Source organism: Arvicanthis niloticus, chromosome 18, assembly GCF_011762505.2.
Source record: "Arvicanthis niloticus isolate mArvNil1 chromosome 18, mArvNil1.pat.X, whole genome shotgun sequence".
Taxonomy (NCBI): Eukaryota; Metazoa; Chordata; class Mammalia; order Rodentia; family Muridae; genus Arvicanthis; species Arvicanthis niloticus.
The window spans coordinates 48,822,762-48,850,325 of record NC_047675.1 but is presented as its reverse complement, the minus strand read 5'-3'; the positions used below and the strand labels follow the sequence as shown (position 1 = coordinate 48,850,325).

The 27,564-nt window shown below is 47.3% G+C and overlaps 1 protein-coding gene and 1 long non-coding RNA gene across 6 annotated transcripts in view; one reads left to right on the top strand and one right to left on the bottom strand.

Annotated features, from left to right (window-relative positions):
* Positions 1 to 16,150, bottom strand: part of Spg7 (SPG7 matrix AAA peptidase subunit, paraplegin) — a 34,155-nt gene extending 18,005 nt beyond the window's left edge. The window contains exons 1-6 of one of the 5 annotated variants that reach the window (XM_034522430.2): positions 15,910 to 16,150; positions 13,208 to 13,310; positions 10,219 to 10,308; positions 5,422 to 5,663; positions 2,648 to 2,787; positions 1,629 to 1,731 (exon numbers count right to left, since the gene is read on the bottom strand). In XM_034522430.2, coding sequence (XP_034378321.1) covers positions 1,629 to 1,731; positions 2,648 to 2,787; positions 5,422 to 5,663; positions 10,219 to 10,308; positions 13,208 to 13,310; positions 15,910 to 16,092 — 861 coding nt within the window. In that variant the 5' untranslated portion in view covers positions 16,093 to 16,150. The remainder of the gene's footprint in view (positions 1 to 1,628; positions 1,732 to 2,647; positions 2,788 to 5,421; positions 5,664 to 10,218; positions 10,309 to 13,207; positions 13,311 to 15,909) is intronic. The other 4 variants (XM_034522432.2, XM_034522431.2, XM_034522433.2 and 1 more) reach the window with 4 other exon arrangements.
* Positions 16,151 to 16,156: 6 nt separating this feature from the next.
* On the top strand, positions 16,157 to 21,461 carry LOC143435008 (uncharacterized). The gene is made up of 3 exons (XR_013104964.1): positions 16,157 to 16,334; positions 19,144 to 19,266; positions 19,924 to 21,461. It is a non-coding gene; the product is annotated as an uncharacterized LOC143435008 (long non-coding RNA).
* The last annotated feature ends 6,103 nt before the right edge of the window (positions 21,462 to 27,564 follow it).

The following is a 27,564-nucleotide window of genomic DNA, read 5'->3' as shown; positions in this document are numbered from 1 at the left end:
TGTGCAGAGAGAGTCAGGGAACAGAGCTCTGCATTCCTAGCAAAGCAGAAGCAGCAGCGTCTGCCTGACCTGACACAGACCTCTACATCCGTCCTGGGTGGAACTGCTTCCTCCCACAGCCCAGGAGGGCTGGCCTAAAAGCCTACTCCCGCAGTTATGGTGCAGAACACAGACCACTTCAAACACACACGGGGAAATCTTTCCTTTGGTTTGTTTATATTAGGAGGAAAGTTGTGTAATAATTTATCTTTTATAAAATTAGAGCTGGAGAGATGTTTCAGTGGTTAAGGGCACTTGGTATTCTTACAGAAGACTAGGGCAAATATTAGCACCCATATACAGACAGTTTTCTTATAGAAGTTTGTCTTCCGGATGAATGCCAGGAGATTTGATATTCTCTTCTGGCCTCCGTGGGGTGGGTACTGCATGCAAGGGGTGCCCATACATGCAAGCAAAACACTCACACACATAAACTAACCTTTAAAAAGATAAATGAATAAAAATAAACAACTCTCTTTGGGCATGGTGGCTCATGCCTTTAATCCTAGCACTCAGGGTAGAGACAAGCAGACTTCTATTAGTTCCATGTCAGCCTGGTCTACACAGAGTTCCAGGCCAGCCAGGGCTGCATAATGAAATTCTGTCTTTTTCTTTTCTTGTTTTTTGTTTGTTTGGATTTTGTTGTTGTTGTTGTTTTTTGTTGTTGTTTTTTCAAGACAGGGTTTCTCTGTGTAGTCCTGGCTGTCCTGGAACTCACTCTGTAGACCAGGCTGACCTCGAACTCAGAAATCCACCTGCCTCTGCCTCCCAAGTGCTAGGATTAAAGGCATACTCTACCACTGCCTGGCTTTTTTTTTTTTTTTTTTTTTTTTTAAAGAAAAAAAAAGACAGACAGACAGACAGAAAGAAAGGAGGGAAAGGAAAGAAGGAAAGAAAACAACCACAAACCTCTCCCTGGAGTAAGGAGCACAGCCCAATGGTGGAGCATCCACCTAGCATGTATAAGGCTCCGGGGTTAATTACCAACACTACCCAAGAAGAAAAAGTATTCTTTATCTAAGGAGAAAGAATTATGCTTGCACTCTCTGTGAAAGCCGAGCACCACTCCCAGGGCAGAAAAGGAGCTTCCTATCCCTCAGCCTAAGCCTGAGGGATGAAGAAGCCATGGGATTAAAATACACTTTCTGAGGTATAGCCCAAGGGAGAAGGGGGGTTTCCCATGTTGTGGCTATTCTTTAAGCTACTTTTAATGTTTCTCTTATTGGCTAATAAGAGAAACTAGGGAGAGAGGGAGAAAAAAAAAAAAGCACTACTCCCAGCTGATCAGCAACACAGAGAACACAGTTCCCCATGCAGAGTGGGCTCAGTGGCCCCCAGTCAGAAAATGTTTGTCAGTAACACTGGTTATTCCACTCTGCAGTCAGCCAAGCAGGAGAGACGGACGGGCTATTGATCACGGCTTCTATCTAGCCACTGTAAAAAGCTCATTTTCACCAGTTGGAAGTGGCACACACCTTCAATCTCAGCACTCTGGAGGCAGACATAGGAGGAGCTGAGTCTGAGGCCAGTCTGGGGACTTTCCCACAGACTCAAGCTCCTACACACCAATATCCAGCAGCACAACTTACAAAAGCACTGAATCCGCCTTCCCTTCCGGTCATCCCAGCCAGTCTGAAAATATACCACAGGATGGCCAAGCCCACTGCTGTCATCCCCAGGGCGTAGAGGGCACTGGGTAAGAAGGAAAGGCAGTTATGGGGTTGAAGTCATTGTCAGGTAACTGATGGATAAGAGTCCTAGCTGCCAGGACCTCCGAGTCTGAGGCCAAAGCAGAAAGCAAAAGTTATGCAGACATGTCTCCCTGTCCCACTGTGATGACATTCCTCTTCCACACAGGTTCGTAAGTGTTTGGACTGAATGTACAAAGGCTTGTCTACTCTGCTACGTGGCAATGCCCAACAAAAGCAGGCTCTTCTATGGCTTAACAGATCACATTCTGCCATTTCAATTAGTAAAGCAAAACCAAAAGAAGACTTGACAGAACCTAAGTTCTATGATTAGGCTTTCAACATGAGAAGGAAGAAGAGTAGCACCGTGCCCTGACACTGTGCCCTGCCCTGTACCTCCCTGTCATCTGCCTGTCACTTAACAACAAACCAGTCAGTCTCTAGGTGGGGGGCTTTCAGCATCTGGGCTGTGCAGGTTAGAGGAAGTCATTCTAAAAGGAATACTTGCTAGGTCCTGGCTTGCCACATCTCAGGTCACAAGCCCACAGTGAACTTCTCTTTAGACACTGGCTTTCATCCTTGTTGCCGAGCAATGCCTATAGTTTCATGGACTCTCACTATATCCCAAAGTGTGCTTAGATGCCTCGGAAAGAATTCCTATTTACTGTCGGCCTTTCTATCCCTTCTGTTCTGTTGCCTCCATAGAAAACAGCAACCTCAGTGTGTTTGATTAAGAACTCCCACAGACAGCTAAGGACAGCGACATCCCAGTGCCTGCACATCCACCCCTCACATTCCTGGAACCTTCCCTGGGGACCCAGTCAACCATCAGCAAGGACAGCTCAAGACCTGATCTGTTCAGTGTGTCTCACACTGCAGTCAAGCTGGGTTAGGTTAGGGCCACCAAACAACTAACGTACTTTCCAAAGAATCCTGTCCGCTTGTAGGACACGGGAATCCTGTCCTTGCTCTCAATGTTTAGCTCATCTTCAGCTGCTCGAAGCTTCTCTTCAAATTTGTCGATGTTTGCAACCTGCATCCGGTACATCAAGGCCAGCCGCTGAGGACCAAAAGGAGAGTGGGCAGAGAGAGGGTGCACAGTCAGCACTCAGTGCTGGCACTCTACATGACAAGAGTGGTCCAAAGAGGAGACATGGTAGAGGACTTCCATGCCTAACAAGTTCTAGTGTCAGCAAGTGAAGCCTCGAGTGACAATCTCAGGAGATATCTTTTCTGACGGAAACGCTTTGTATCTAGTAAACCTTTGCCCTGCCACATGGGATTCCCGGCAGGGACAGGCACCTGCGGAAGTCACAATCATTCCCATGGCTAATCTGGGTCACCAGTCTCAGGTTTCACTATTTCTGTTTTTGTTTTGTGAGACAGTACTCTTGTGGAGTGACCCAGGCTGGCCTTGAATTCAAAATCCTCCTGAATGAACCACTCTGCCATTTCCATGCTGAGAGCTCAAGTTCTAATGCACTTCCGGACTTAACTTGAACCAACCCCTGATGATGGGTACCAGCCCAACAGCTGCAGAGAAGTCTTCACAGTGTCATGGCTCAGGGGACATCGGTGCAGGTGCCAGCAAGGAGGCAGGTAAGTCTCTCAGTCACCATCTGCACTTCCTCCCTCGGCCCACTGAGTAAGCACTGAGCAGTCAGACTTTCAGGGTAACTTTACTGATCCTTGATGTTTGACCTGGGCTTTTCCACTGCATCAAGCCATTCTAACACCCACAGAGACGGACAAGGGAAAGGGTTGAAATGATCCTCCTAACTATGCCAGACTCAAGAACAAAGCGTCTTTATTCAACCACTACATTACCCGCAGTGCTCTGGTTGGTCTCCTGGACCTGCCTCATCCAGGCACCTCAGCAAAGCAGAGCACTCTGCACCTTTGCTAAACCTTGGAAGAGGTGCTTCTTGTGCTGTTCCTTCATCTTTGTGGTTAGATGGATTTAGCTTTTGTTTGACTGTGTGTGTTGATCCCATGTCCCCAGTTCTTATAAATTATCAGCACAGAGCTGATCTAACAGAACTTGCTAGGCCAGATGACATTCCCACCACCCACCTGCAGGTAAGAAGAATTGCAAGTTGTCTTTTTGGGTACAGAACAGGTCTGCTGAAAGAAAATACACTATGCTGGAAGAATAGGCTCATTTCAGTCAGTAGAGAAAGCAACTAGAGCCTGTGCCTGCGGTGTGGTGTGGCTGCGTGGGGCACACAGAGTGCCTGCGGTGTGGTGTGGCTGCGTGGGGTACACAGAGTGCCTGCGGTGTGGTGTGGCTGCATGGAACACACAGAGTGCCTGCGGTGTGGTGTGGCTGCGTGGGGTACACAGAGTGCCTGCGGTGTGGTGTGGCTGCGTGGAACACACAGAGTGCCTGCGGTGTGGTGTGGCTGCGTGGGGTACACAGAGTGCCTGCAGTGTGGTGTGGCTGCGTGGAACACACAGAGGGCCTGTGGTGTGGTGTGGCTGCGTGGGGTACACAGAGTGCCTGCAGTGTGGTGTGGCTGCGTGGGGCACACAGAGCAGGGGGCCTCTCAGTACACTCTACTGTCACCCAACCTCAAATAAAACAGGAGGAGATAAAAACAAAAACTCAGGGTCCACTGGTGAAGTGCAACAGCACACACCTTTAATGCCAGGACCTGGAAGGCAGAGACAGCCTAGTCTATATAGAAAGGTCCAGGCCAGCCAGAGATACATAAATTTAAGGCTCTAGCTTTAAAAAACAAAAACAAGAGTCCTAATGAATCCTATACTCTAAATAGTTTCAAGGCTCACACAGAAATAACCAGGAAAGATGGACAAAAATTCCATCTTTTATTGTACTCAAGACAGTATCTTTGCCAGCGAGTTTTCAGGACTTAGTAATGGTTACAGCACTCGGGGGAGACGTAAGAGGAACACCCTAAGAACAGAAATAGAGTACAGTGAGTCTCACCTTCACCTTGGCTGTCCTCTGAGCCCAATCTCCAGAGCTTTGACTGACCACTCTCACCCTGGGGGTGGGGCATTTCCCTGCTCTCTAACACCAAGCTTCCTGACTATCTGAATCCTTCCCCTATTCCATATTCCTCCAGGTTTCACACCTGCTATGACCACAATCCCTCATTGTTCTCTCTGCGTTCTAGCCCCTCACCAACATGCGTGCGTGCGTGCGTGCCCCTCATAGCCCTCAAAGGGCAGACAGGTCTCTGACTGTCTCAGACTGACGGCTCATCATCTACTTTGCATCCATCCCTGCCAACCATTCCCTTAGAGCTACGTCTCAAGCTGCTTACAGTAACTCCTTGCCACTTCAGCTCTCCCAGTCTTTGTGAGCTGACAAAGCTTGCCCTTCTGACTTTCCAGCCAGCCCTGCACATACCCACATTAGTCCAGCACCACTTCAGGGAGGTAGGTGGTCTCATTCCACTCACATCAGGCACATACTGTTTGGAATCAATTCTCCCTTATTTTCACCTCTTCCACTCTGAGCTGCCATCTGAGCTGTCTTTCCTGTCAAACATTCCTCTGGCTACCTTCCTTAAGGTCCAACTTAACAGACACTGCCCAAACCCTGCAGCAAGCCCTACTCTGTATACATCTTGTTCAAGACAACCAGACAAGCCCAAGGACTGATTGAAAAGGAGACATTCCCAATTCTCCCAGTTTCTCCAATTCCAATGTATTCAAACCGACTCACAGGCCGCCCAAACACCACAGCTCCGGGATGCAGATAGACTTCCACCACATCACTCTCGGGCACCACCTGCACACGCTGCACCTCGCCTTTAGCCAGCATCTCGTTGACAAAGTCAGCCCAGGAAATACTGCCCCCACTTGAACTGAGGGAGTTCAGCAGGCTCATGGCAACCGCGATGATGAACAAGGTGCGCAGCCTCTCCCGATACATCTGGTCTTCCCGCTCTTTTCGTCTCTTCTCTTCTGAGGGGAACACAGGGAAGATAAGGCACATCAAGGGTCAGCCCAGGCACATTCTCACGGGGTAGGCTCTCACTTTTGTCTCTCTCCTTAGGAATGCTCGCTCACAACTGGAGGGAAGGGTCTGTGTCCTAATGAATACTGAGGTTTTTTTTCAAGTTACCCTAGCCCTTGCATGGTGGTGCACACCTTTAATCCCAGCACTTGGAGACAGAGGCAGGAGGGTCTCTATTCTGGTCTACATAGAGAGCTCCAGGACAGCCAGCACTACACAGAAAGACCCTATTTCACTCCACTCCCAAAGGAGACACACACTTGACAAATGCTGCCCACATGCTGCCTGCAGGCACTGGGACTTTATTCCCTGAAGTCACTTCCGAGGAAGTAGTGGCATGCAGTAACTTTTAAAGTCAAAGTCTTCCTAGGAACACCATGCTGTTGCCTTGTAAAGAAGGCTGTCCACTCCAAGTCCAGAGAAGTTGTAGGCACAGGCACTGAGGTGCACACTGGGATCTACATGCCAACAACATCGGCAGCATACGGAGGCTATCGGCACAGCCAGTACTTGCTCCTACTGCCCCAAAGCTAACATCTTCCCTCATCCACTGAGGAGCCCAATTCTCCCTCTACCCAAACTTATTTATTGAAATGAGCAATATTTAAAACTAAGTTGATATCAAGGGCAGTGGTTTAGGCCTGTAATCCCAGCACTTGGGAGGCAGAGGCAAAGTGATCCAAACCCCTGTGCTCTATCAGCAGCTGCAAACACAGGGTGTGAATATCAACACGTGGGAGGAAGAGACAGATGGATCTGTGTGTGTTCTAGCCAACAAGAGCTACACAGTGAGAGTTTGTCTCTAAAAACAAACCAAAAACCAAAACTCACAATCACACATGCTCCACATGCGCGCTCACACGCATGCACACGCACACGCACACGCACACGCACACACACACGCCACTCCCAGGTTGGCAAGACAGTTCAGCAAGTATGGGCATTTGCTGCAAAGCCTCATGCTCTGGACTCACAGGTGGATGGACAGAACCAGCTCCCGTAAGCTGGTTTCCAACTTCCACAAGCACACTGTGCATTGCATGCCCCTCCCCCGTTATAGACAAAGAAATAAATACACTAAAACTTAGCACACAGGGCTAGAGACACGGTTCAATGGTTCCCAGCACTGGGTGCCCTCCCAAGGGCTCAGCACCACGTGGCAGCTCACAACCATGTTACTCCAGTTCCAGGTCCACGTCCGCTGCTGGCACTGCATGCATATGGTGCACCAACATACATGCAGACACAACACCTACACACAATAATTAAAGATGAAACATACAACAGTAACACATTCCTGTAATGTCAGTAATTGGGAAGTGGTGGGAAGAAAATCACCAGTTAAAGATCTCTTGGTTACACAGTGAGTTTAAGACCAGGCTAGAGAGTGATGGATCCCTGGACCTGGAATTTCAGGCAGTTTGTGTTGGAACTGAACTCATGTCCTCCGCAAGAGCACCAGACACTACCGAGTCACACCTCCAGCCCCCAAATACTTCCTACGTATTTCTTGCACATCTTTTGGCTTAATAATGTGCCAGCTTGGAAAGTCAGGGGTCACAGCGGAGTCTTTTTCTGCCTGAGAATCTGATGTCAGATTTTCTCTAAAGAGCTTACGCCATGAACCTCCACAAAGCTATCACATGACACAGACTAAAAGCAAGCTTTGTCACCAAAATTCTTGTTCAGGAATTGGGGAAATGGCAACTGCTGAACAGGCCACTGGACCAGGCACATAGAGACCAAATGCCATTGTTGCACTCAAGTGAACGGTCACCAGAAATCCTTCTGGCTCAGGAATCCTTCCTGTTGTGAGCACTGTGAATAGTTTTACACTCACACCGTTCATCATAACTACTGATGACCGGAGAGTGACCTGGACAGTAGGGACAAGCCTCACTTCACAGAAGCAATGGAGGCATTCTCAAGAGACTGAGAAAATTTAAATGTATTTATATATTGTATTTATGGATGTGTGTGTGTGTGTGTGTGTGTACACACACGCCTATGTGAATTCATGTGCACCGCATGCATGCAGAAGCCCAAGAAGGCCAAGAGGATATCAGAACTCCAGAAATCCTAGACCTGGAGTTACAGATGGTTAGGAGATACCATGTGGGTCCTAGGAAATGACCAGGATCCTCTGCAAAAGCATTAAGTATTCTTATCTCTCCAACTCCTGCCTGAAAATTTCATTAAAAGTTTACTTTCTAGTTAAATTAAAGACTCCATAAATTTAGATAACTATAAAGAACTATAAAGAATAACACATTTTGCTGGGCAGTCGTGGCGCACGTCTTTAATCCCAGCACTTGGGAGGCAGAGGCAGGCAGATTTCTGAGTTCAAGGCCATCCTGGTCTACAGAGTGAGTTCCAGGACACCAGGGCTATACAGAGAAACCCTGTCTCTCGCGAAAACAACAACAACAAAAAGAATAACATATTTTATGATGTTTATTATGGACCCCTTGACCACTTTGCCTGGTTGCTTCCAGTAGCAACACCTTAGAAAATTAAAACAATCACAGCCAGGTGGACACTGACCTTTCTTAGTTACTGTCGTGAACACAGTTGTGTGGATTCTACTATGGACCACGTTCACATGCTCAACATGAGGAGAATGAGGAGCTACTACCATTGCCTCCTCATGAAGGTCCCTCATGCCACCCTTTACGCCAACTCCTAACCCCTAATAACCTCTAATCGAGTCATCACTTCAGTTATCTTCATCTTTGGAGACAGTACTTCCAAACAGAGAACCATACGGAATAGAATGCTTTGTAATCTCAGCACTCAGGAGGCTGAGATTAAAACACTGCGACAAGTGTGAAGCCACTGGGACTGCACAGCGAACACCAGGCCAGGCAGGGATTCACAGTAACATCTTGTCTAAAACAACAACGAGCAAAACAAAAACAGTCTGAGTGAAAGAGAAGTGAGCACAAATTTCCACTTCTAGTCAGGAACCTATCTGCAATCCACAGCTGCTACACAGGGGGACGCAGTCTTCTACAAGGAATGTGATACTGGGTATATGAGCTATACTCCAGGGCTGGACCAATACCTGGGAAGAGTTAGCCAACCCACAACAGACTATATTTTTGCTTTGTTTTAAGAGAGAGAGAGAAAGAACATGAAGTTGGATAGGTAGGAGGGTGGATCTGGGAAGAATTGGGGAAAAGGAAAGACTGACCAAAAATACTTTGGGCTGGAAAGATGGCTCAGCTGTTAAGAGCACTGACTGTTCTTCCAGAGGTCCTGAGTTCAATTCCCAGCAACTACATGGTGGCTCACAAACATCTGGAATGGGATCTGATGTGTGCAGGTGTACATGCAAGCAGAACACTCATATACATAAAATAAGTAAATCTTTTAAAAATAAAACTAAAACAAATCTTTAAAAAAAAAGAAAGAAAGCCAGGCAGTGGTGGCGCAGGCCTTTAATCCCAGCACTTGGGAGGCAGAGGCAGGTGGATTTCTGAGTTCAAGGCCAGCCTGGTCTACAGAGTGAGTTCCAGGACAGCCAAGGCTACACAGAGAAACCCTGTCTCAAAAAACCAAAAAAAAAAAAAAAAAAAAAAAAAAAAAAAAAAGACGACAGGAAGACTGCCTTGAGGCAGGAAGCCCAGCCTGAGTCCCTCGGATGCTAAAGGCTATGTGAAGCTGGCTGTGTATAGACAGTGGTTACAGTGCTTGTCAAACTCCATCCCCAATACTGCGTAAAACCTCATTCTGCCAAAGGTGGAGGTGCATGCCTTAATTCTACCATTCAGGATGCAGAGGCAGGATTGATCTAAGTTTGAGGCTAGCCTGATCTTCAGAGAGTTCCAGGACAGCCAGGGCTACAAAAAGAAAAAAAAACAATACAAAACCAAAACCAAAACCAAACAAACAAACAAACAAACAACAAAGCAAAGCAAAGCAAAAACCAAACCCAAAATCAGTTTCTTAAGAAATCCCAGCAATTTAGTTCAAACTTTGTTCTCTACATGCATTACACTCTAGGATTGAGTCGTAATTCCAGAAAGGTGAGACCTAAGGTGAGAGGACTTAGATTCTGCACTCAAGGCTGTGACCTAGGACCAGGCAGTGTTAGCTGTGAATGGTGGTGGTCCTCCCCTGCAGACCTGCTCTGCTCACTGTCCTCTCATCACAGATCTCCCAGCTCACATCACACACCTGGGAACATGGAATAACACTGACCGGTGTGTGTGAGGCTGGGCTCACCAAGGCCCCCACTCCCAGGATGCAGGGTAGAGCTAAGATTTATCCTTTCAGTTCAGAGTCACAGAAACTCTGTCTGCCTTCAGACATGCCTGACTGTGACAGATGACCCAGGAGTCTGCACAGGCATCTCTGAAACACAACAAAGGCCTCAGCAATCACAAAAGCAGGGCAGTTCACCCCGGGATAAGCGATCGACTGTGCCTTTCTCAATAAGCATCACCCTGCTAAGAGGAGACACAAGAGGGACAGGCATGTTGGAGCACGAGGCACACATACCTTCATCATCTTCGGGGGCCTTGCTTTTGGGTTTATCATGGTCTTTATTCTTCTGCTTCATCCTTGAGGTGTTAAAATAGAAAGTACTACCTGTAATAAATAAGAAAAAAAATCAAGTTTGAAGCTATGGTCCCACACAAGAAAGCAGCATGTCCACAATTAACTTCACAACAGAAACTCAATACTCTGCTCTGAGTCGCTGCATCTGAGATATTACAGCATCTCCCTCTGTGCACTGACACTCTTACACTGTCTGCTAATGGCAGAATAATGGGTACTTATTGATGCACAGAGACAAGTGTCTTTGCTATTCAAACTGAATAGCTCATGACTGGAACACACTTCTCTTGCAAGAGGACACTAAGTTTGGCAGATCACAGCCACCTGTAACTCTAGCTTCAAAAAAAAATCTAACACCTTCTTCGGGCCTCTGTGGGAACCTGGATACAAATACACACACACACACACACACACACACACACACAGAGAGAGAGAGAGAGAGAGAGAGAGAGAGAGAGAGAGAGAGAGAGAGAGAAATGTTTTAAATCTTTTTTAAAAAAGTAAAATGGGGCTGGAGAGATGGCTCAGGAATTAGGAGCACTTGTTGCTTTTGCAGAAGACCTGGGGTTCAGTTCCCAACACCCACATAAGTGGTTACACTTTTGCATCCATAACTTCAGTTCCAGGGGATTCAACACTCTCTTCAGGGAGCAGGCACACACGTGGTACACACACAAACATGGAGGCAAAACACTTATACATGTAAACTAAGTAAACCTAGAAAATGTTTTAAAGTAAAACAATCAACTGGCTGGCCAGGTATAGTGGCCCACGCCTGTGACAGGAGCACTTTAAGGGCTGAAGCAGAGGGTTAGGCTTGAATTCAAGGCCACCTGGCCTACAAAATATGTTGTACTCAAGCTTGAGCTACATGAGACTATCTCCAAAAAGGAAACAAAAACAAACAAAAAATTAACTGTTTAACTAGCTTATGTGAAAGAATAAAAAAAAAAAAAATTACAAGATATAGTTCAGTGGTAGAACACATGCTGGGCTTAACCCCTAAAAACACACCCCCAAAAAGCTACAGACGTAAGTTTAAAAATATTTTGAGTCTCTTAATAAGAGAATGATTTAAATCTGCTTTAAGTGAATTTAAACAGATAAATGACACAATACTGTTGGCACCTGTGGTAACAGCAACACCCCACTTGCCATTGCCAAGAACAGGCTGGCAGAACACACACCAGGAAAGGGGCTTGTCTAAAGTCTCAACAGATCAAAGAGAAAAATCACCATGACATCAAGCCTGTTTTTTAAAGAAAAAAATTAGTTTTAGCCAGGTGTGGTAGTGTATGCCTTTACCACTTGGGAGGTAGAGGTAGGCGGATCTCTGTGAATTTAAGGCCAGCCTGGTCTACAGAGTGCCTCTGCGTGCGCCATCACGGCCCGGCTGGGTCTGTAGAATTTTAATCCCAGCATTTGGGAGGTAGAGGCAAGACCTGAGTTTGAGGCCAGCCTGGTCTACAGAGTGAGTTCCAGAACAGCCAGTGTTAAACAGAGAAACCCTGTCTCATAACAAACAACTTGTTTGTCTGTTTGTTTTTAAAGGCAATCCAGAAAGAACAACAGCAACGAGAACAAGGAAACACAACCTAATGTTTGATTTTACTTTTTAAGATGAAGTCATTTTTATGGGTGTTTTGCACATACGTCTGTAAACGATATGTGCAGTGCTTGTGAAGGCCAGAAAAGGGGGTTGGATCTGGAATAGGCATTACAGAGGGTTGTGAGCTGCCATGTAGGTTCTGGGAACCAAACCTGGCTCCTCTGGAAAAGTAGCTCTTAACTGCGGAGCCATCTCACTAATCCACACTACTTAAATTTTGTAAATGAGGGTTAATAAGATGGTTCAAGAGGCAAAGCCTGAATTTAATTCCTAGAACCACAGGGAGTATCCCTGCACTCTGCATGTGCACGCGCACACACACACACACACACACACACACACACACAAAGGGGGGGGGGGAAAGGGGTGAGAGGGAGAGAAACAAAACACTTAAAGTGAGTAAAAAGAAGTGGAGGCCTGGTAGCACAGACCTGTAAACCCAACCCTTGGAAGGTGAAGACAGGAGGGTTCTAAGTTCAAGGCCAGTCTGAACTGCAAATTAATACCTTGTCTCAAGAAGACAAAATAAAACCAAACAAACCACAGCAATACCAAACTGCAAAGCCCAGGTGAAGAGTGGAGTCCTATGTCCTCCCGCTGGGAAGGGACAGGCAGGATCATCAAAGTGCTCAGAGCCCCACCTGTATACTTCACTTCAGATTTATCCCAGGTCTAGCAGGGCCCACAACACAAAAAACCAAACAGAGCTTAGTGGTTAGAGTACTTGCGTGCCACAAAGTCCTGAGTTCAGTCCCTAGCTTCATGTAACACTGGACATAGTGGCACGTACCTGTAACCTCAGGACCGAAGAGAGTCAAAAGTTCAGGTGTTTTGTTTTATTTTTTCAAAGAATCAAGGGTACTTTTAGTGGCTGTTCCTAGTCTTCTGGTCAGTGTCAAACTAATGACATTCTCCTAATGGTGACTTGTCACCTGTCAAGGAGCCTCCACTCTTAGACTTCAGTGCGTGCACACAGACTGAGATGGCAGCTGGCAGATTCTGCTGCACACCTAGGCCACACAGCGCTGCCTTCTACTCCCAGGCTGCTCTACTGAACATCACAGCAAGAGCTGCTCACGGCAGCAAGTGCTGTGCTCTCAGGCAACCCAAAATCTTTTGGGTATTTTTTTGGGGGGTGTGTGTGAAGGGGGAAGCAGCGTTTCACTAGCTAGTTCTGGCTGGCCTCCAACTGGCAGCCCCCTGTTTTCCTGCTGGGATTACAGGCATATAAGATCATGGTCCTCTTCCACTATGCTCTTGTAGGACTTCAGTAAAACCTGAGTCCCTCAGTAATGGAACATGCAATGCATACATACAAACCTGAAAGCTGCCACAGTCTGATTGCATTTGGAACTATATGCTGTTTCAGTAACAATCCGCTACTACCTTCAAAGCTAGGGGTCAGTATTCGCAATAGCAAGCTCTGTAAAAAAAAAGAAAAAAAAAAAAAAAGAAAAAGACTGAGGTAACACTAAGACCACACACCAAAACAACCCAGGTCTGGAGACATGGATCTGCTGGAAAGTCCTTGCCTAACATGCAGAAAGCTATGGGTCTGACCCCCAGCAGCCCCTTAAAACTGGGGACAGTGGCACACGCCTGTGATCCCAGCCCTTGGGAGGTGGATGCAGGAGCATGATGTCATCTTCAACTATACACATTAACTCATGTTAAGTGCTTATTTACTTTTCCCTTTGTCTCTTTATGAGACAGGGTCTAGCCTCAAACTCAGTGATCCTCCTGCATCAGCCTCCAAGTGCTGAGATTACAAACATGTGCCACCAACAGAGAGCTTGTTTCTTTTTTGGTTTTGTCATTTGTGACTGCTTCAGAGGGTCCAGGCTGGCCCGACTTTACCATGTGACAGAGAATGGCATTGGAATCCTGACCTCCCACCTCTACCTCCCCAGTATTATTAGCATTACAGGTGTGCTCCAATTGGCTTAGCCTTTTATATCCCCCCAACCCCCATAAGACAGGCTCTTATTACATAGCCCTGGCTAGCCTTCCATGGAACTTTATATGTAAATCAAGCTGGCCTTGAACTCAGAGGCCTACCTGCCTCTGCTCCTGAGTGCTGGGATTGATGATGTTCACGATCATGACCCACCAACCTCTAAATGGTTTTGTTTGTTTGTTTGTTTGTTTTCCGAGACAGGGTTTCTCTGTGTAGCCCTGGCTGTCCTGGAACTCACTCTGTAGACCAGGCTGGCCTCGAACTCAGAAATCCGCCTGCCTCTGCCTCCCAAGTGCTGGGATTAAAGGCGTGCACCACCGGCAGGCCAACCTCTAAACGTTAAGATCAACAATCCAAGTTGGCATGTTCTGCTTCCTGATATGGTGAAGGCTAAGAACTGTTATCACTGGAAGGCTATCTGTACCTTCTCAGAACAACATTCCCAGCCACATCAAATGGGGTCACTCTGGTGCTGAATATACTGTGAAGGCCACCATAGCTTCACTACCATGGAGAAAGCTGGGGCCCCCTGACAGGTGGAGGCGAAAGGTCAACACCTTCACCCCTCTCCTGAAGCTGCCATATCTGTACTAGAAGTACAGCTCCCTCAGAGGATTACCAACGCCTCCTGTGGCTTAGCCCTGATGGCCACGGCATTTATGTCAACTTTCATATCCATGCCATCACTACTACAGGGCCTCTCAGGGAAACCCGCATGACGGCGATGGAGCTGCCCAGAACATCATCTTTGCATCTACTGGCATTGCCCAGGCTGTGGGTGAGGTCACTCCAGAGGTAAAGAAGAAGGGAGTTTACTGGCATGGGCAGCCACACCCACAGCCTGCCCTACCACCTGGAGAAAGCTGCCAATCGTAGATCAAGAAGGTGGTGAAGCACTCCTACAGCATCCTGGGCTACACTGCAGATCCATTCGTCTCCTGAGACTTTGCCTGTCAGATTCATTTACTGGAGCAACGAATCTGACTACAGCAACAGGGTGGTGCATCTCACGGTCTACACGGCCTTCAGGGAATGACAATCCTGGACCACCCATTCCAGCAAGAGCACAAGAAGAGGGAGGCTCTCCACAGCTGAGGCATCAGTGTCCCATGAACATACAGAGAATCTCCCCCTCTTCAGTTTCCATCCTACACCTGCCTCTCAAGAAGGGGCGGGGCAAAGGGAATGTGTCAATCAACTCCATCAATGAATTTCACTGTACTCAGCCAAAATCAAAACAAAACAAAGAAACAAGAAAAGCCAGTAACTTTCAACCACAGACTGAGGATCACACCAAGACCAGTTTCAGTCTCCAATTCACAAACTTCCCGGTCTCATCCTACCAGTAAATACTGAAATTGCAAGTGAGCACCACTTTGCCCTGCTTTAAAAAAAAAAAAAAAAGTCCAAGTGCATATTTACCTGTAATATTTACATTGCCCTGAAATATGACCATTTAAAAGTTTTAGGATAACATCAAAACAACCTCATCGGGCTGAGATGGGGGGGCCTTCATGTAGCACACACAGCCTTCCCATGTGGAGCTCAAAGAATTTCACAAACTGCACTGCCTATGTAGCTACATGGTTCCCGCTCATGCAAAAAGCTTCCTACTGTTCTAAAGCAACAATGACTTTCCTAACGGAACTGGTCCAGTTGCGCTAACTGTAACGCTCCGCTGGCGTGAAACCAGTGGATTCATCCAGGTATGGTGGCCCACACCTGCAACCCCAGCTATTCCGAAGATGCGGGGAAAAGAATCAGGAGTCCAAGAGCTGCTTTGACTACACATGAAATCCTGCCTTAAAGACAGGAGAAAAAAAAAAAAAGGAAAGAAACTGGTGAACAGGACTCAGTTTTAAACCGCCAGGGACTACGGTACAAGGCGTCTCTCTTGCACGCGCTAGGGACAGAAGAACCACCCGAGGCAGACGCTGCTTCTCGCCCCGCGGAGCCCACACCAGCCCTCCTTCCTGCACCTCGCCGAAGAGGGAGGCGCAGGCGCACATCCGGTCCGCGCGGACCCGCCACACCCGCCGCGGCCGCCGGGCTCCGAGCCGGTTACCTGAGGCGCGTGGCCTCCAGCCGCAGTCAGGTCAACCGGAGTCCCGCGGACCACGTACGGCCGCCTGCTCCCAGCCCCGGACGAGAGGCCTGGACCCCTGCCTGAGAGCCAGCCCCACTGCCGTCGGGGCACGGGCTCCGGGCTGTGGCGGAGCGCGCGGAGCAGCAGCAAGGCGGCCGCCATGGTGCCGAGAGCGGCGCCTGCGCACTGGGACTCCGGCCGCCCTAACGGTCAGGTTTTGAGGGCGTCCTCCCTTTGCGCTTGCGCGGGGTTGAAGGTTGGGCGCACCTCGCGACGCCTGCGCGGTTCAAGCCTTCTGGTCCCCGCAAGGTTAGCTGCTAAACCTGGAGTGTCAGCAGGGTGCGCAGCGCGGACGGTAGCAGCCCGCAGCCTGCGGGATCCCGAAACGACAGACCGGTGTCCCGGTACTTTTCTCGCTTCTGTTTTATTTACAGTTCAAGTTGCGGTTTCCAGTGCTTGGCAAGTGGATACGTGATTCGGTTTTCACGTTGCCTCTTTCTTTGGGATGCGATTTGGTGGTTCCTGTTGGCCACTTCCTTCCCTCCTTTATGTATTTATTTTGTTGTTGTTTTTCCGAGACAGGGTTTCTCTGTGTGGTCCTGGCTGTCCTCTCTCGGTAGACCAGACTGACCTCGAACTCGGAGATCCGTCTGCCTCTGCCTCCTGGTTTTTGGTCTTTGTTTGTTTTTAAAATACAGTATCTCTGTGCAACACAGTCTGGCTTCAAACTCGAGATCCTCGAGATCCTCGAGGTCCGCCTCCAGAGCGCTGGCCTGACACGCAGGAACCAGTTTTTTCTTTCCACCAGAGATCCTAAGGATGCTCCTGGCTGGCTACAAAATGGACTTAGAGGTCAACGATGTGTGTGGCCACAGTGCCCCAGCTACATACAGGGTAGGAAAACGGCGCTCTCAATCTTAGAGAGGAGGGGCTGGAGAGATGGCTCAGCGGTTAAGAGCACTGGCTGCTCTTCCAGAGGATCCAGATTCAATTCCCAGCACCCACATGGCAGCTCACAAACATTTGTAACTCCATTCCAGGGGATTCGACAACCTCACACAGGCATAGATACGCAGGCAAAACACCATTTAAAGTGGTGATTGAGCCCATGTCTTCTGGAAGAGCAGACAGTGCTCTTAACCACTGAACCATCTCTCCAGCCTCCATCCAAAAATTTTAAATATAATCTCTACACACACACACACACACACACACACACACACACACAGAGAGAGAGAGAGAGAGAGAGAGAGAGAGAGAGGAAAGAAACATATCTCTTGAATATTTTTCACAATCCCTCACAAGGTTCTTCCCACCTCTCTTAGAGTCACTAGCCATCTATCACCCATCTCTCCAAATCCCTTCGCACCAGACAACCACTAATATACTTTGTTTCTGTGAACTGTGTTTATGATCAGATTTAGGGCCTTCTTAATTATAGTCACCACCATTGAGGATTACCCCTCATCCCAAGACTCATACCATTTGACTGACAGTTCATTTGTGCAGAGACAGAGAGGAAAACTTGCTGTCCCACCCATGGACAGCTGCAATTGTAGGCCTGGGTAGGGTCACTGCTCTTCGCTTAATTCAGGCAAGGGCCAGTGAAGCTGTGAGTCCACGCCAGTCCACGCCAGTCCATGCCAGGCTAGTGCCTGGTAATCTAATTGCTGACAGGCTCAGAAGTGAAGTCACGGTACCCTTCCTTCCACTCCATGTTTTTCTGTTCTCTCCAGGTCTCTTAACACTAAAACAATTAAAACAATAACATGTCTTGGTGCCAGTACCTGGCTTCATGTCAAGCAAACTCTCTGAGGGAAAAAAAAAAAAGGTGTGTACCCACTGTACCCTGCAGAAGTCAAAGTTTAAGTCACTTAATTTTATGTGTATAAGTGTTTTACTTGCATATATGTAAGTCTAATGTGTGCCTGCCTGGTGCCCTCAGAGGTCTGAACGTGACATTGTGTCCCCTGGGACTGGAGTTTTAGATGATTGTGAACCGCCATGTGGTGCTGGGAATCAATCTGGGGGTCTCTGCAAAAGCAACACGTATCATGGTAAAGCCATCTCTCCAGCCCCATAAATATTTTAATTAATTTATTGATTTTATACGTATGGATGTTTTCCCTGCTCGCAAGTGTGTGCACCTAATGCGAGCCTGGTGCTTAGGGAGGCTGGGAGACAGCATCAGATCCGGTGGGACTGGAGTTACAGATGGTTGTGAGCTGCCTTGTCGGTGCCGGGAATCAAACCTAAGTCCTCTGGAAGACTGGCTGGTGCTCTTAGCCACTGAGCCATCGCTCTAGCATTTGAAGTAAAGAATGTCTGTATTTTACAGATTTAGAAAAATTAGAGCCAGGACTGACAGTTGTAATCTCAGCACTCTGGAGTGCTGGATATAGGAATATTATCTAAGTTTAAGGTGAGCCAGGCAATCTTGGGAAGAGCTTGTCTTGAGATTAAATAAATAAATAAAAATAAAAAATATTTTAAAACATTTAAGATTTATTTATTTCCTTTTTTTTGTTTTGTTTTTGTTTTTGTTGTTGTTGTTGTTTTTCAGGACAGGGTTTCTCTGTATAGCCCTGGCTGTCCTGGCACTCACTCTGTAGACCAGGCTGGCCTCAAACTCAGAAATCCGCCTGCCTCTGCCTCCCAAGTGCTGGGATTAAAGGCGTACGCCACCACTGCCCTTCATTTATTTACTTATTTAATGTATATGCGTGCACTGTAGCTGTCTTCAGACACACCAAAAGAGGGCATGAGACTCCATTACAGATGGTTGTGAGCCACCATGTGGTTGCTGGGAATTGAACTCAGGACCTCTAGAAGAGCAGTCAGTGCCTTTTATCACCAAGACATCTCTCCAGCCCTTAAAACAATTTAAAAAAAAAAAAAAATAACACAGACTAGGGAAATGGTCCAGTGAATAAAGGGAAGCCTTTCATCTGAATTCAGCCTCCAGAAATGATGCAAAGTCCACATGCATTGCAAACATCTGTCATTCCAGTCTCCTACCCCAAAGAGATGAAAGGTTCAGCTTATAACCCGGGCTTTTCCACATGTGCTCCAGTTCCCAAATAACAACTCAAAGGCTTAATATTATTAATGAATGCCTAGGCCATAAGCTAGCTCGCTCCTGGCTAACTCTTAAATTACTATCCTGTTTATACTAACCTGAGTTCCACTCCATGGCTGGCTTCCTCTCCTCAGCTTCTTGTGTCCACGTCCTCTGTGTTCCAGTGGTGAAGAAGCCCCCTGCCTGGCTCTCTCTCTTTCGGAAACCCGCCTTCTAATCCTGCCTCAGCTTACTGTCCATCAGCCTCATACAGACAGGTGAGGCCTCCACACAGTACAGGTGACTATCCCTACCTCACCTGCAGGTGAGGCCTCCACACAGTACACAGGTGACTGTCCCTACCTCACCTGGAAACAAGGCTTGCTAGAAGTCCAGCAGCCCATATAAGTTTGTGGGTCAGCTAGCCTGGGATGGACACCTCAGTGGTAGAAACGAGAGATCTTGTCTCAAAGACTAGGTGGAAGATACGGGTCTGGAGGGATGGTTCAGGGTCAAGAGCACTGGCTGTTCTTTCAGATGACCAGGGTTCAGTTGACCGCACCCACGCGGCAGCTCTCAACTGTCCATAAGTCCAGTTCTAGGCCATATAATGCCCTCCTTCTGGTCTCAGCACCAGACATTCATGTGGTGCATATACATACATACAAGGAAAACACATGTACACATAAGATAATTTAAGAACAACACAAGGTGGGAGGAGAGAACTGACACACAGAAACAAACCCGCAGGGACACACAACCCACAGGGACATACAACCCACAGATTTTTTTCTTCATACACACACACACACGTACATATATACACATATATGTATATGATTTTTCTTATGTATATATGATTTTTCTATGTACTATATGTGATTATATAATTATATGATAAAATATATGATACATACTTTTTTCCTTTATCCTAGAATTGCTAAGTAGACCAGGATTTCCTCAAAGACAAAGATCTGCCTATGCCTCCTGAGTGCTGGGATTAAAGTTGTGTACCGTCACACCCTGTGTGTGTGTGTGTGTGTGTGTGTGTGTGTGTGTGGTATGTGTGTATGTGGTGTGTGTGTGTATGCCACCGTGTCAGTGGAGGTCACAGCAGAATGTGTGAGAGTCTGTTCCCCTGTTCCGTCTTGTGGGCCCCAGGGATCAAGTTCAAGTGACCTGCTTTCTCTTTCAGGGCCACCTTGCTATCCGTCTTCCACTAAGTTTTGTTCAGTATTGGATGGTGTGGGCCTGGCGAGATAGCTCTGCGGATTGCTCATTGCCCTTACAGAGGACCCAGGCTGCTGTCTGGGCTCTGCCTGGCTGTTGAGTCATAACCACCACCAGAAGATGGTAAGAACACAGCCACTGGAGCCCATCAGCCAAAAGCCCTGAGCAAGTTATTAACTTCTAAGCCTCAATTTTCTCATCAGTAAAATGGGCATAATAATTATCTGCCAAGCCAGGCTAATGCCAACCTTGGGTTTCCCACACGGCAGTTAGAGAGATGAAATGCAATAAATGCATGTGAAAGCAGCTTGTGAACCAGAGAGCCGCTCACACCAGCAGCTGTTACTAAGATGTCCTGAGAAATAAGCGCCTGGGAAAGAGTCTGTTGACTTTCCTTCTCTTTCTTCCTTCCTTTCTTTCTTTCTTTCTTTTTTTTTCTATTTTTTCTATTTTTTTTTTCTCGAGACAGGGTTTCTCTGTGTAGCCCTGGCTGTCCTGGAACTCACTCTATAGACCAGACTGGCCTCGAATCCAAGAAATCCCCCTGCCTCTACCTCCCAAGTGCTGGGATTAAAGGCGTGCGCCACCACTGCCCAGCAACTTTCCTTTTCAAGATTATGTTTCAGTTATTATTTGTGTGTGTGCACGCATATGCAAGCATGTGTGTGTGTGCACGCATATGCAAGCATGTGTGTGTGGATTGTGCAGCTCAGAGGACAACTTTTGGGAGCTGACTCTCTCCTTTCATAGTGTCCCCTCCACCCTCAGGCCAACCTGCCACCTGCAAGACTTGTGTTGGCTTTAGCAACTCCTGGACCAGCCACTTCCTAGATCACCTCTGCTGTTTCTGTGCGTCATAACGTCTGTTTACTCATTTGTACTTTCGTATTATTTTCCTGAGCCTGACAACCCTGTACAAGGGGACACTCTGGCTTGCTTCCTGGGCTGCCTTTCTCTCAGTGTCTGAGACAGGCAGTGTCACACTGAGCTCCTGTGGGAGTCACGTGTTTTAGGGGTCCGTACCCTGATACCAGATACCTTCAGCATTGGGTCCAAGGAGTTTTCACCTGAGGAGAGAGCAAATCTGTCTCCATGTTCTCCATGTAGATCTTGAACTAACTCTCTCTCATTCACACCTCTCTCTATCTCTCTTTTCTCCCCTCTCTCTCTTTTCTCCCTCTCTCTTTCTCTATCTCTCTCTCACACACACACACATACATACACACACACACACACACACACACACGGGGGGGGGGGGTTCCTCTCTGTAACCCTGGCTGTCCTAGAACTAACATTGTAAACCAGGCTGGCCTCGAACTCCAAGATCCACCTGCCTCCCCTCTGCCTCCTGAGCACTGTGATTAAAGGCCTGTACCACCACTGCTTGGCAAACTGTCTTTTTTTTTTTTTTTTTTTTTAAAGATTTATTTGTACTTTTATGTGCATTGGTGTTTTGACTGCATGTATGTCTGTGAGAGGGGGTCAGATTCCCTGGAACTGTTACAGACAGTTGTGAGCTGCCATGTGGTGCTGGGTATTAAACCCAGGTCCTCTGTGAGAAGCAGCCAGTGCTCTTAACCACTAAGTCATCTCTCCAGCCCCAAACTGTCTACTCTCATCCCAACTTAACATCGAGGTCTCCGGGCCTCCTCTCACTCACGGCCCAGCAAGGGCATCAGACAAGCTGCTTCTGCATCCTCTGCATCCTTTGTAGTTTTACATGCAAAACTGGAATAACTTCAACACTCTGGAAACAAAAGACGAACTTTGAATCTCTTCTGGTTTCCAATCTAGACTTCCTGGGGCTTGGTGATGTATATCTATAATCCCAGTACTTGGGAGGCAGAAGCAGTAAGATAAAGAGTTCAGAATCATCTTTGGGCACACAGAGAGCTTAAGGCCAGCCTGGGGTGTGTGAGATGAGGCCTAAAGACAAACAACAATAGCAACAAACCCCACAAGATCCAGGCTTTCTTATCGATACTCAAGCAAGTAGCCATCAAATTCAGCCTGCCTTCTAGACTTTTATTTTTTGGAACTCTCTCTCCCTCTCTTCTTCTCTCTCTAAGTAGCCTTGGCTGTCCTAGAACTCGCTATGCCTACTGTGCTGGCCTGGAACTCCCTGCCTCTGCCTCCAGAGCTATAAGTAAAGGGTGTGCACCACCATGCCTGACTCTAGTCTTTAAGCATGATTGGCTTCTCGTTCACCTTCAACCCTGAAGCCCTTGAACTACAGCAGGGTCCAGTCATTGTATCCACAGCTGCACAGTCTAGTGAAGCAAAGTCAGACAGATTGAAACCGCATATTTGCTTAATATTAGTAGGTCACCTGAATTTTGCAGATTGTTTGAATGCACAGATTCTTATCTGTGGTTTTGGGGAGACTTTTGTGTTTTTTTAGCTAAAGATTGTCTTAGAGATTAACCTCTCTGGAGGGAGGATATGGAAACTGCAGGCAGGAAGTGATATGAGAGAATAAAAAATGTATACACACAAAGGGGATGTATACACACAAAGGGAAATGTATACACACAAAGGGAAATGTATACACACAAAGGGAAATGTATACACACAAAGGGGAATGTATACACACAAAGGGGAATGTATACACACAAAGGGGAATGTATACACACAAAGGGGAATGTATACACACAAAGGGGAATGTATACACACAAAGGGGAATGTATACACACAAAGGGGAATGTATACACACAAAGGGGAATGTATACACACAAAGGGGAATGTATACACACAAAGGGGAATGTATACACACAAAGGGGAATGTATACACACAAAGGGGAATGTATACACACAAAGGGGAATGTATACACACAAAGGGAAATGTATACACACAAAGGTACATGTGAGACATAGATGTCAGACATTGATCTTCGAAATTCTATGCAATAAAGATGCGCATATTTAAAAAAAGGACCTCTCTGTTCGCTCCCTTTCTCTGAGGAGACAGGATTTCCTATATAGTTGAGGCAATGCTAAGTGCTAGGATTGCAGGCATGCCTGATCCTTTACCGTCTTGTTTTGAAACTAGGTCTCAACGTGTAGCCAAGGTCAGTCTCAAACTCTTGGTCCTCCTGTTGCGACCCCCGGATTGCTAAGATTACAGGTACGCCCGAGGATCACAGGTGCGTGCCAAGTTAGTTCAGGTTTACTCTTTTTCTACACCGTGATTTCCTTGTCTGAATTCACTGTCCATCGAGGGGTCACCATTGGCCATCTGCCTTGTGTGTCCTTCCTCAGCGTTGCTGGAGATAGGTCAGTTACTGACAAAGAAGGGTCAGCTGTGAATGTCCACTGCGCAGCCTGTGTGTCTGAGGCGCTGCTTTGATAGCTCTCTCTTCCAGGAGCATGGGGATGGATGAGCTGGGGAATAGATACTTGAAGCAGGAAAGGGTATGCTTGTCAGTGAACGGGCTTTCTTTCACATGGTTTCAGTGAGGCAGGACACTGTGTCTAATATATCGCCATTACCACATATTGCCATCACTACATAACCCCTAAACAGTCCTAAGTAGAACCGATGTATGTCTGGGGGACAGCAACGTTGACTTCCTGAAGGGTGCCGGTCCTAGGCCTTTGTGCCTTGTGATCAGCCATAGCTTGTCATTGGTCAGCTCATCCTACACTCTCCTTGCTTTGGTCACCTCAGGTTTTCAACAAATCAAGGGCAAACCTGCTGCTGTAGGGTTCCTACAAAGCCACACGTGAACTTTGGAGTCATGACTATCGAGTACACATGCCACACCCCAGCCTTTTCTGCCAGGAGGCTTACCTTTGTCCCCTCTGTCTGCTGGGGATTTCCAGAGCTCTGTCTTCAGGAGACCACTGGCCCCTTCTGGTGCTTAGAAATGCAGAACAAAAATAGACCAGGTCAAAACCAAGGGCTTAAGACGGGGAGGGACAGGAGATAACCAGGACTTCTGTGGGTACATGGTGAGACTCTGTCTCAAAATAATTTAAAAACTTTTTGTTGAGGTACAAAGAGTAACTATCCTAAGCTGGTATGGTTACACATCTTTAATCTCAGCATCTGGGAGGTGGGAGGTGGGAAGATCGGGTTCTAGGCCAACCTTAGCTGCGTGAAGAGTTTCAGAAGGCTGGACAGATGCTTTAACAGTTTAAAGAGCTTTGCTCAACAATCTTGAGGACCAGAGTTTGGATCTCAGTGCTCCCATTACAAACAGGATGCCTAGAGCCCCAAATCAAAAAGAGAGTGGGTTCAGGATTGCTGGGGCCTTCCGGCTTTGAGTCTAGCTGAGAAAACACAAGCCCAGGGTTCAGGAAAAGACCCTCCCTCACAGGAATAGCTAGAGAACAATATAGAATATAGGAGTACAGGGAGGGAGACCTGATGCCCTTTCTGACTTTTTTTTTCTTTTTTTTGGGAGACAGGGTTTCTTTGTGTAGCCTTGGGTCTCCGAGGACTAGCTCTGTAGAACATGTTGGCCTCCAACTCATAAAAATCCACCTGCCTCCTCCTCTCTAGTGCCGGGACTAAAGGTGTGAGTCACCACTGCCCGGGCTTTTTCTGACCTTTTATATTCATAGGAACAGGGGCCAACACCGACCTACACGTGCACATACAATTCCTCTCACACAAATACATAAGTGAATTTATTTGTTTTTATTCTATGTGTATAGGTGTTTTGCCTGCACACATGTCTGTGCACCACAGCGTATGCCTGATGCCCACAGGAGCCAGAAGAGGGCATCAGATCCCCTGGAACTGGAGTTGCAGATTTCTGTTGTGCCAATAAATCCTTTATTTTAAAGAAGAGTTCCAGGAAATGGCAAAATGGTTCAGCAGGTAAAGCACTCGCTGCATAAGCCACATGATCTGATCCTTGCAACCTGTATAAAGAGGAGAAAATCAACTGTACAAAGTTGTTGCCCTGACACCTGAATACAGGTTCCAAGGCAGTATTTTGCTTTGTGGTCCTGGGGATGAACCCAGGATTTGCCCATGGCAGGTACAAAGCCATATTCCTAACCCCAATCCTGTTCTATAGTCCATTTAACTTGTTATTTATTATTTGGGTTCTAAGGCAACCCCATGTGATGAAATTACCTATTTATAACCAGAACAGACAAGTTATATCAAGTCCTGTAGATGATGTTTAGAGCACCTCTACTGGTGTTGGGGTGCGGGAACTAAAGCGCGCATCCAGGCAGACACCACGTTATTTTCCTAAAGCAGCAACCCGTCTCATCAAAAGATGACTTAGTCTAGTCAGTCAAAACTTAAACTTTAGCTTGGTGATGGTAGCCCATGCTTTTAATCTTAGCACTAGGCAGGCAGAAGCAGGCAGATCTCTGAGTTCTGGTCTACAGAGTGAGTTCCAGGACACCCAGAGCTACACAGAGAAACCCTGTCTCGAAAACCAAAACAAAAAGGTTAAAATAGTAAATTTTATTTTGCTTTCCCCTCCTACCGATGGCACTGGGTAGGCTAGGTGATTCTCCTATCTCAGCTTCTGAGTAACTGGGCTATTCCCTGCCTGGCCTGGAACTCTCTATGTAGACTGGGCCTGCTTCAAAATTTCAGAGATCTGTCTGCCTCTGTCTCCTGAGTGTTGGAATTAAAGGAGTATCCCATTATGTCAGGCCAAACCTCAGCCATCACAGGAAAAACTGGGGGACAAACTGTTATCAAAGTTGGGCACATTTGCACATGCCTGCTGGTCCATCTACTTGGTGATGGAGGCGTGCTTGCTCGAGCCTAGTAGTTCAAGTACAGCCTGCTTATGCTTAAGGGTGTTTTGCCTGCATGTATGTCTGTGCACCGTGTGTGTACCTTATGCTCTCAGAGCCAGAAGAGGGCTTTAGATCCTCAGGAACTGGGGTTCAGACAGTTACAAGCCACAGTGTGAATGCTGGGAGCCAAGTGAGTCCTCTGGAAGAGCAGATACTGCTCTTAAGCACTGAGCATCTGCCCAGGCCCCTGCCCCCGCTTTGAGTCAGTGTTTGTGTAGTCCCAGCTAACTTAGAGGTCCCTATGTAGACCAGGCTGGATGTAGACCAGGCTGGCCTGGTACTCACCAAGATCTGCCTGCCTCTACCTCCCTAATGGTAGGATTAAAGGTTGTGTACCACGTACCACCATGCCTGACCACCACATAGTCTTTTTCTGCTTGCTTTTTCTTTTTTTTTTTTTTTTTTTTTTTTTTTTTTTTTTTCAGGATGAAGTTTGTCTGTATGGCCTTGGATGTTCTGGAAGTTGCTCTATAGACCAGGCTGGCCTCCAACTCAAAGAGATTTGCCTGCCTTTGCCTCCTAAGTGCTGAGATGAAAAGCATGGGTCTCCACCAGTGGCCTCACATAGTCTTATGAATAACAAGAAGTATCTTTGGTGGCCCCTTGAGCTGATAGGGATACAGAAAAACCCCATGGGGTATGGTTTTAAGTGCTGGGGTTTGGTACTAGCAGGCTTGGCCTGAGATGAGTCTTGCCGCATTCCCCAGCTCCTGTGGCATGGGAGGGCAATGTGCCACAGTACTGTGGGAACTGCGGAGCAAACCGGGTAGTCATGTCTTGTGTAAGGAGCTGGTTGTCTGATTAATGCTAGGAGCGCTGGAGCTCAGGGCTCCACAAGGGCCTTGGCCGCCAGCACACACATGGCCACCGGGGAGGCGGCAGCCAGGGAAGCTTCCAGAACATGGCCTGCTCTTTGCACTCTGGGTGGAAGAGGAAGCACAGTGTCCAGAACTCTCCCAGTCTAAATGGTTGTGGGTGTGGAGCCTGGAGGACATGCCTCTGTTTAGGGGTATACATCTGCTTTCTCCCCTGGGAAGGGGTGGTCTTCCCCTCCCTGAGACTGGGGTCTGACTCAGTTTTCACTTCTACCTTACAAAATCCGCTGTCTGCAGCCACAACTGACAGTTTAATAATGAACAATTAACCTTTGTTTTTGGTCCCTGGGGACAGAGGGACATTGGAATGCAGGTGCTTTTAGCAGGAGCTTTGTTGAGTTCCTGGCCAACACTACAACTCTGGCTGGGGACAAAGTCTGGTAAAGAAAAGCCCTGTAGAATGAATCCAAGGCACTAGGTTGGGCCGTGTTTTGATTACCACAAAACAAACAAACAAACAAACAATTTCACGTGTCTGATTCGAGTGTGGTCACAACGTGTGTCATGGCACACATGAGGGTAAGAGGGATCAGCTCTTGCCCTCCACCTTGTGGGTCTCTGTTGTTTCTGCTTGACTGCGCTCCTGACCAGGCCTCACATCCACCTTCAGGATGCAGAGATTCCAAGTGTGTGTAACCACATCTGGCTTTAAAAGTTTGTTTCGGTTGGGGATCTTGCTTAAATAAACAGCTATGAGGA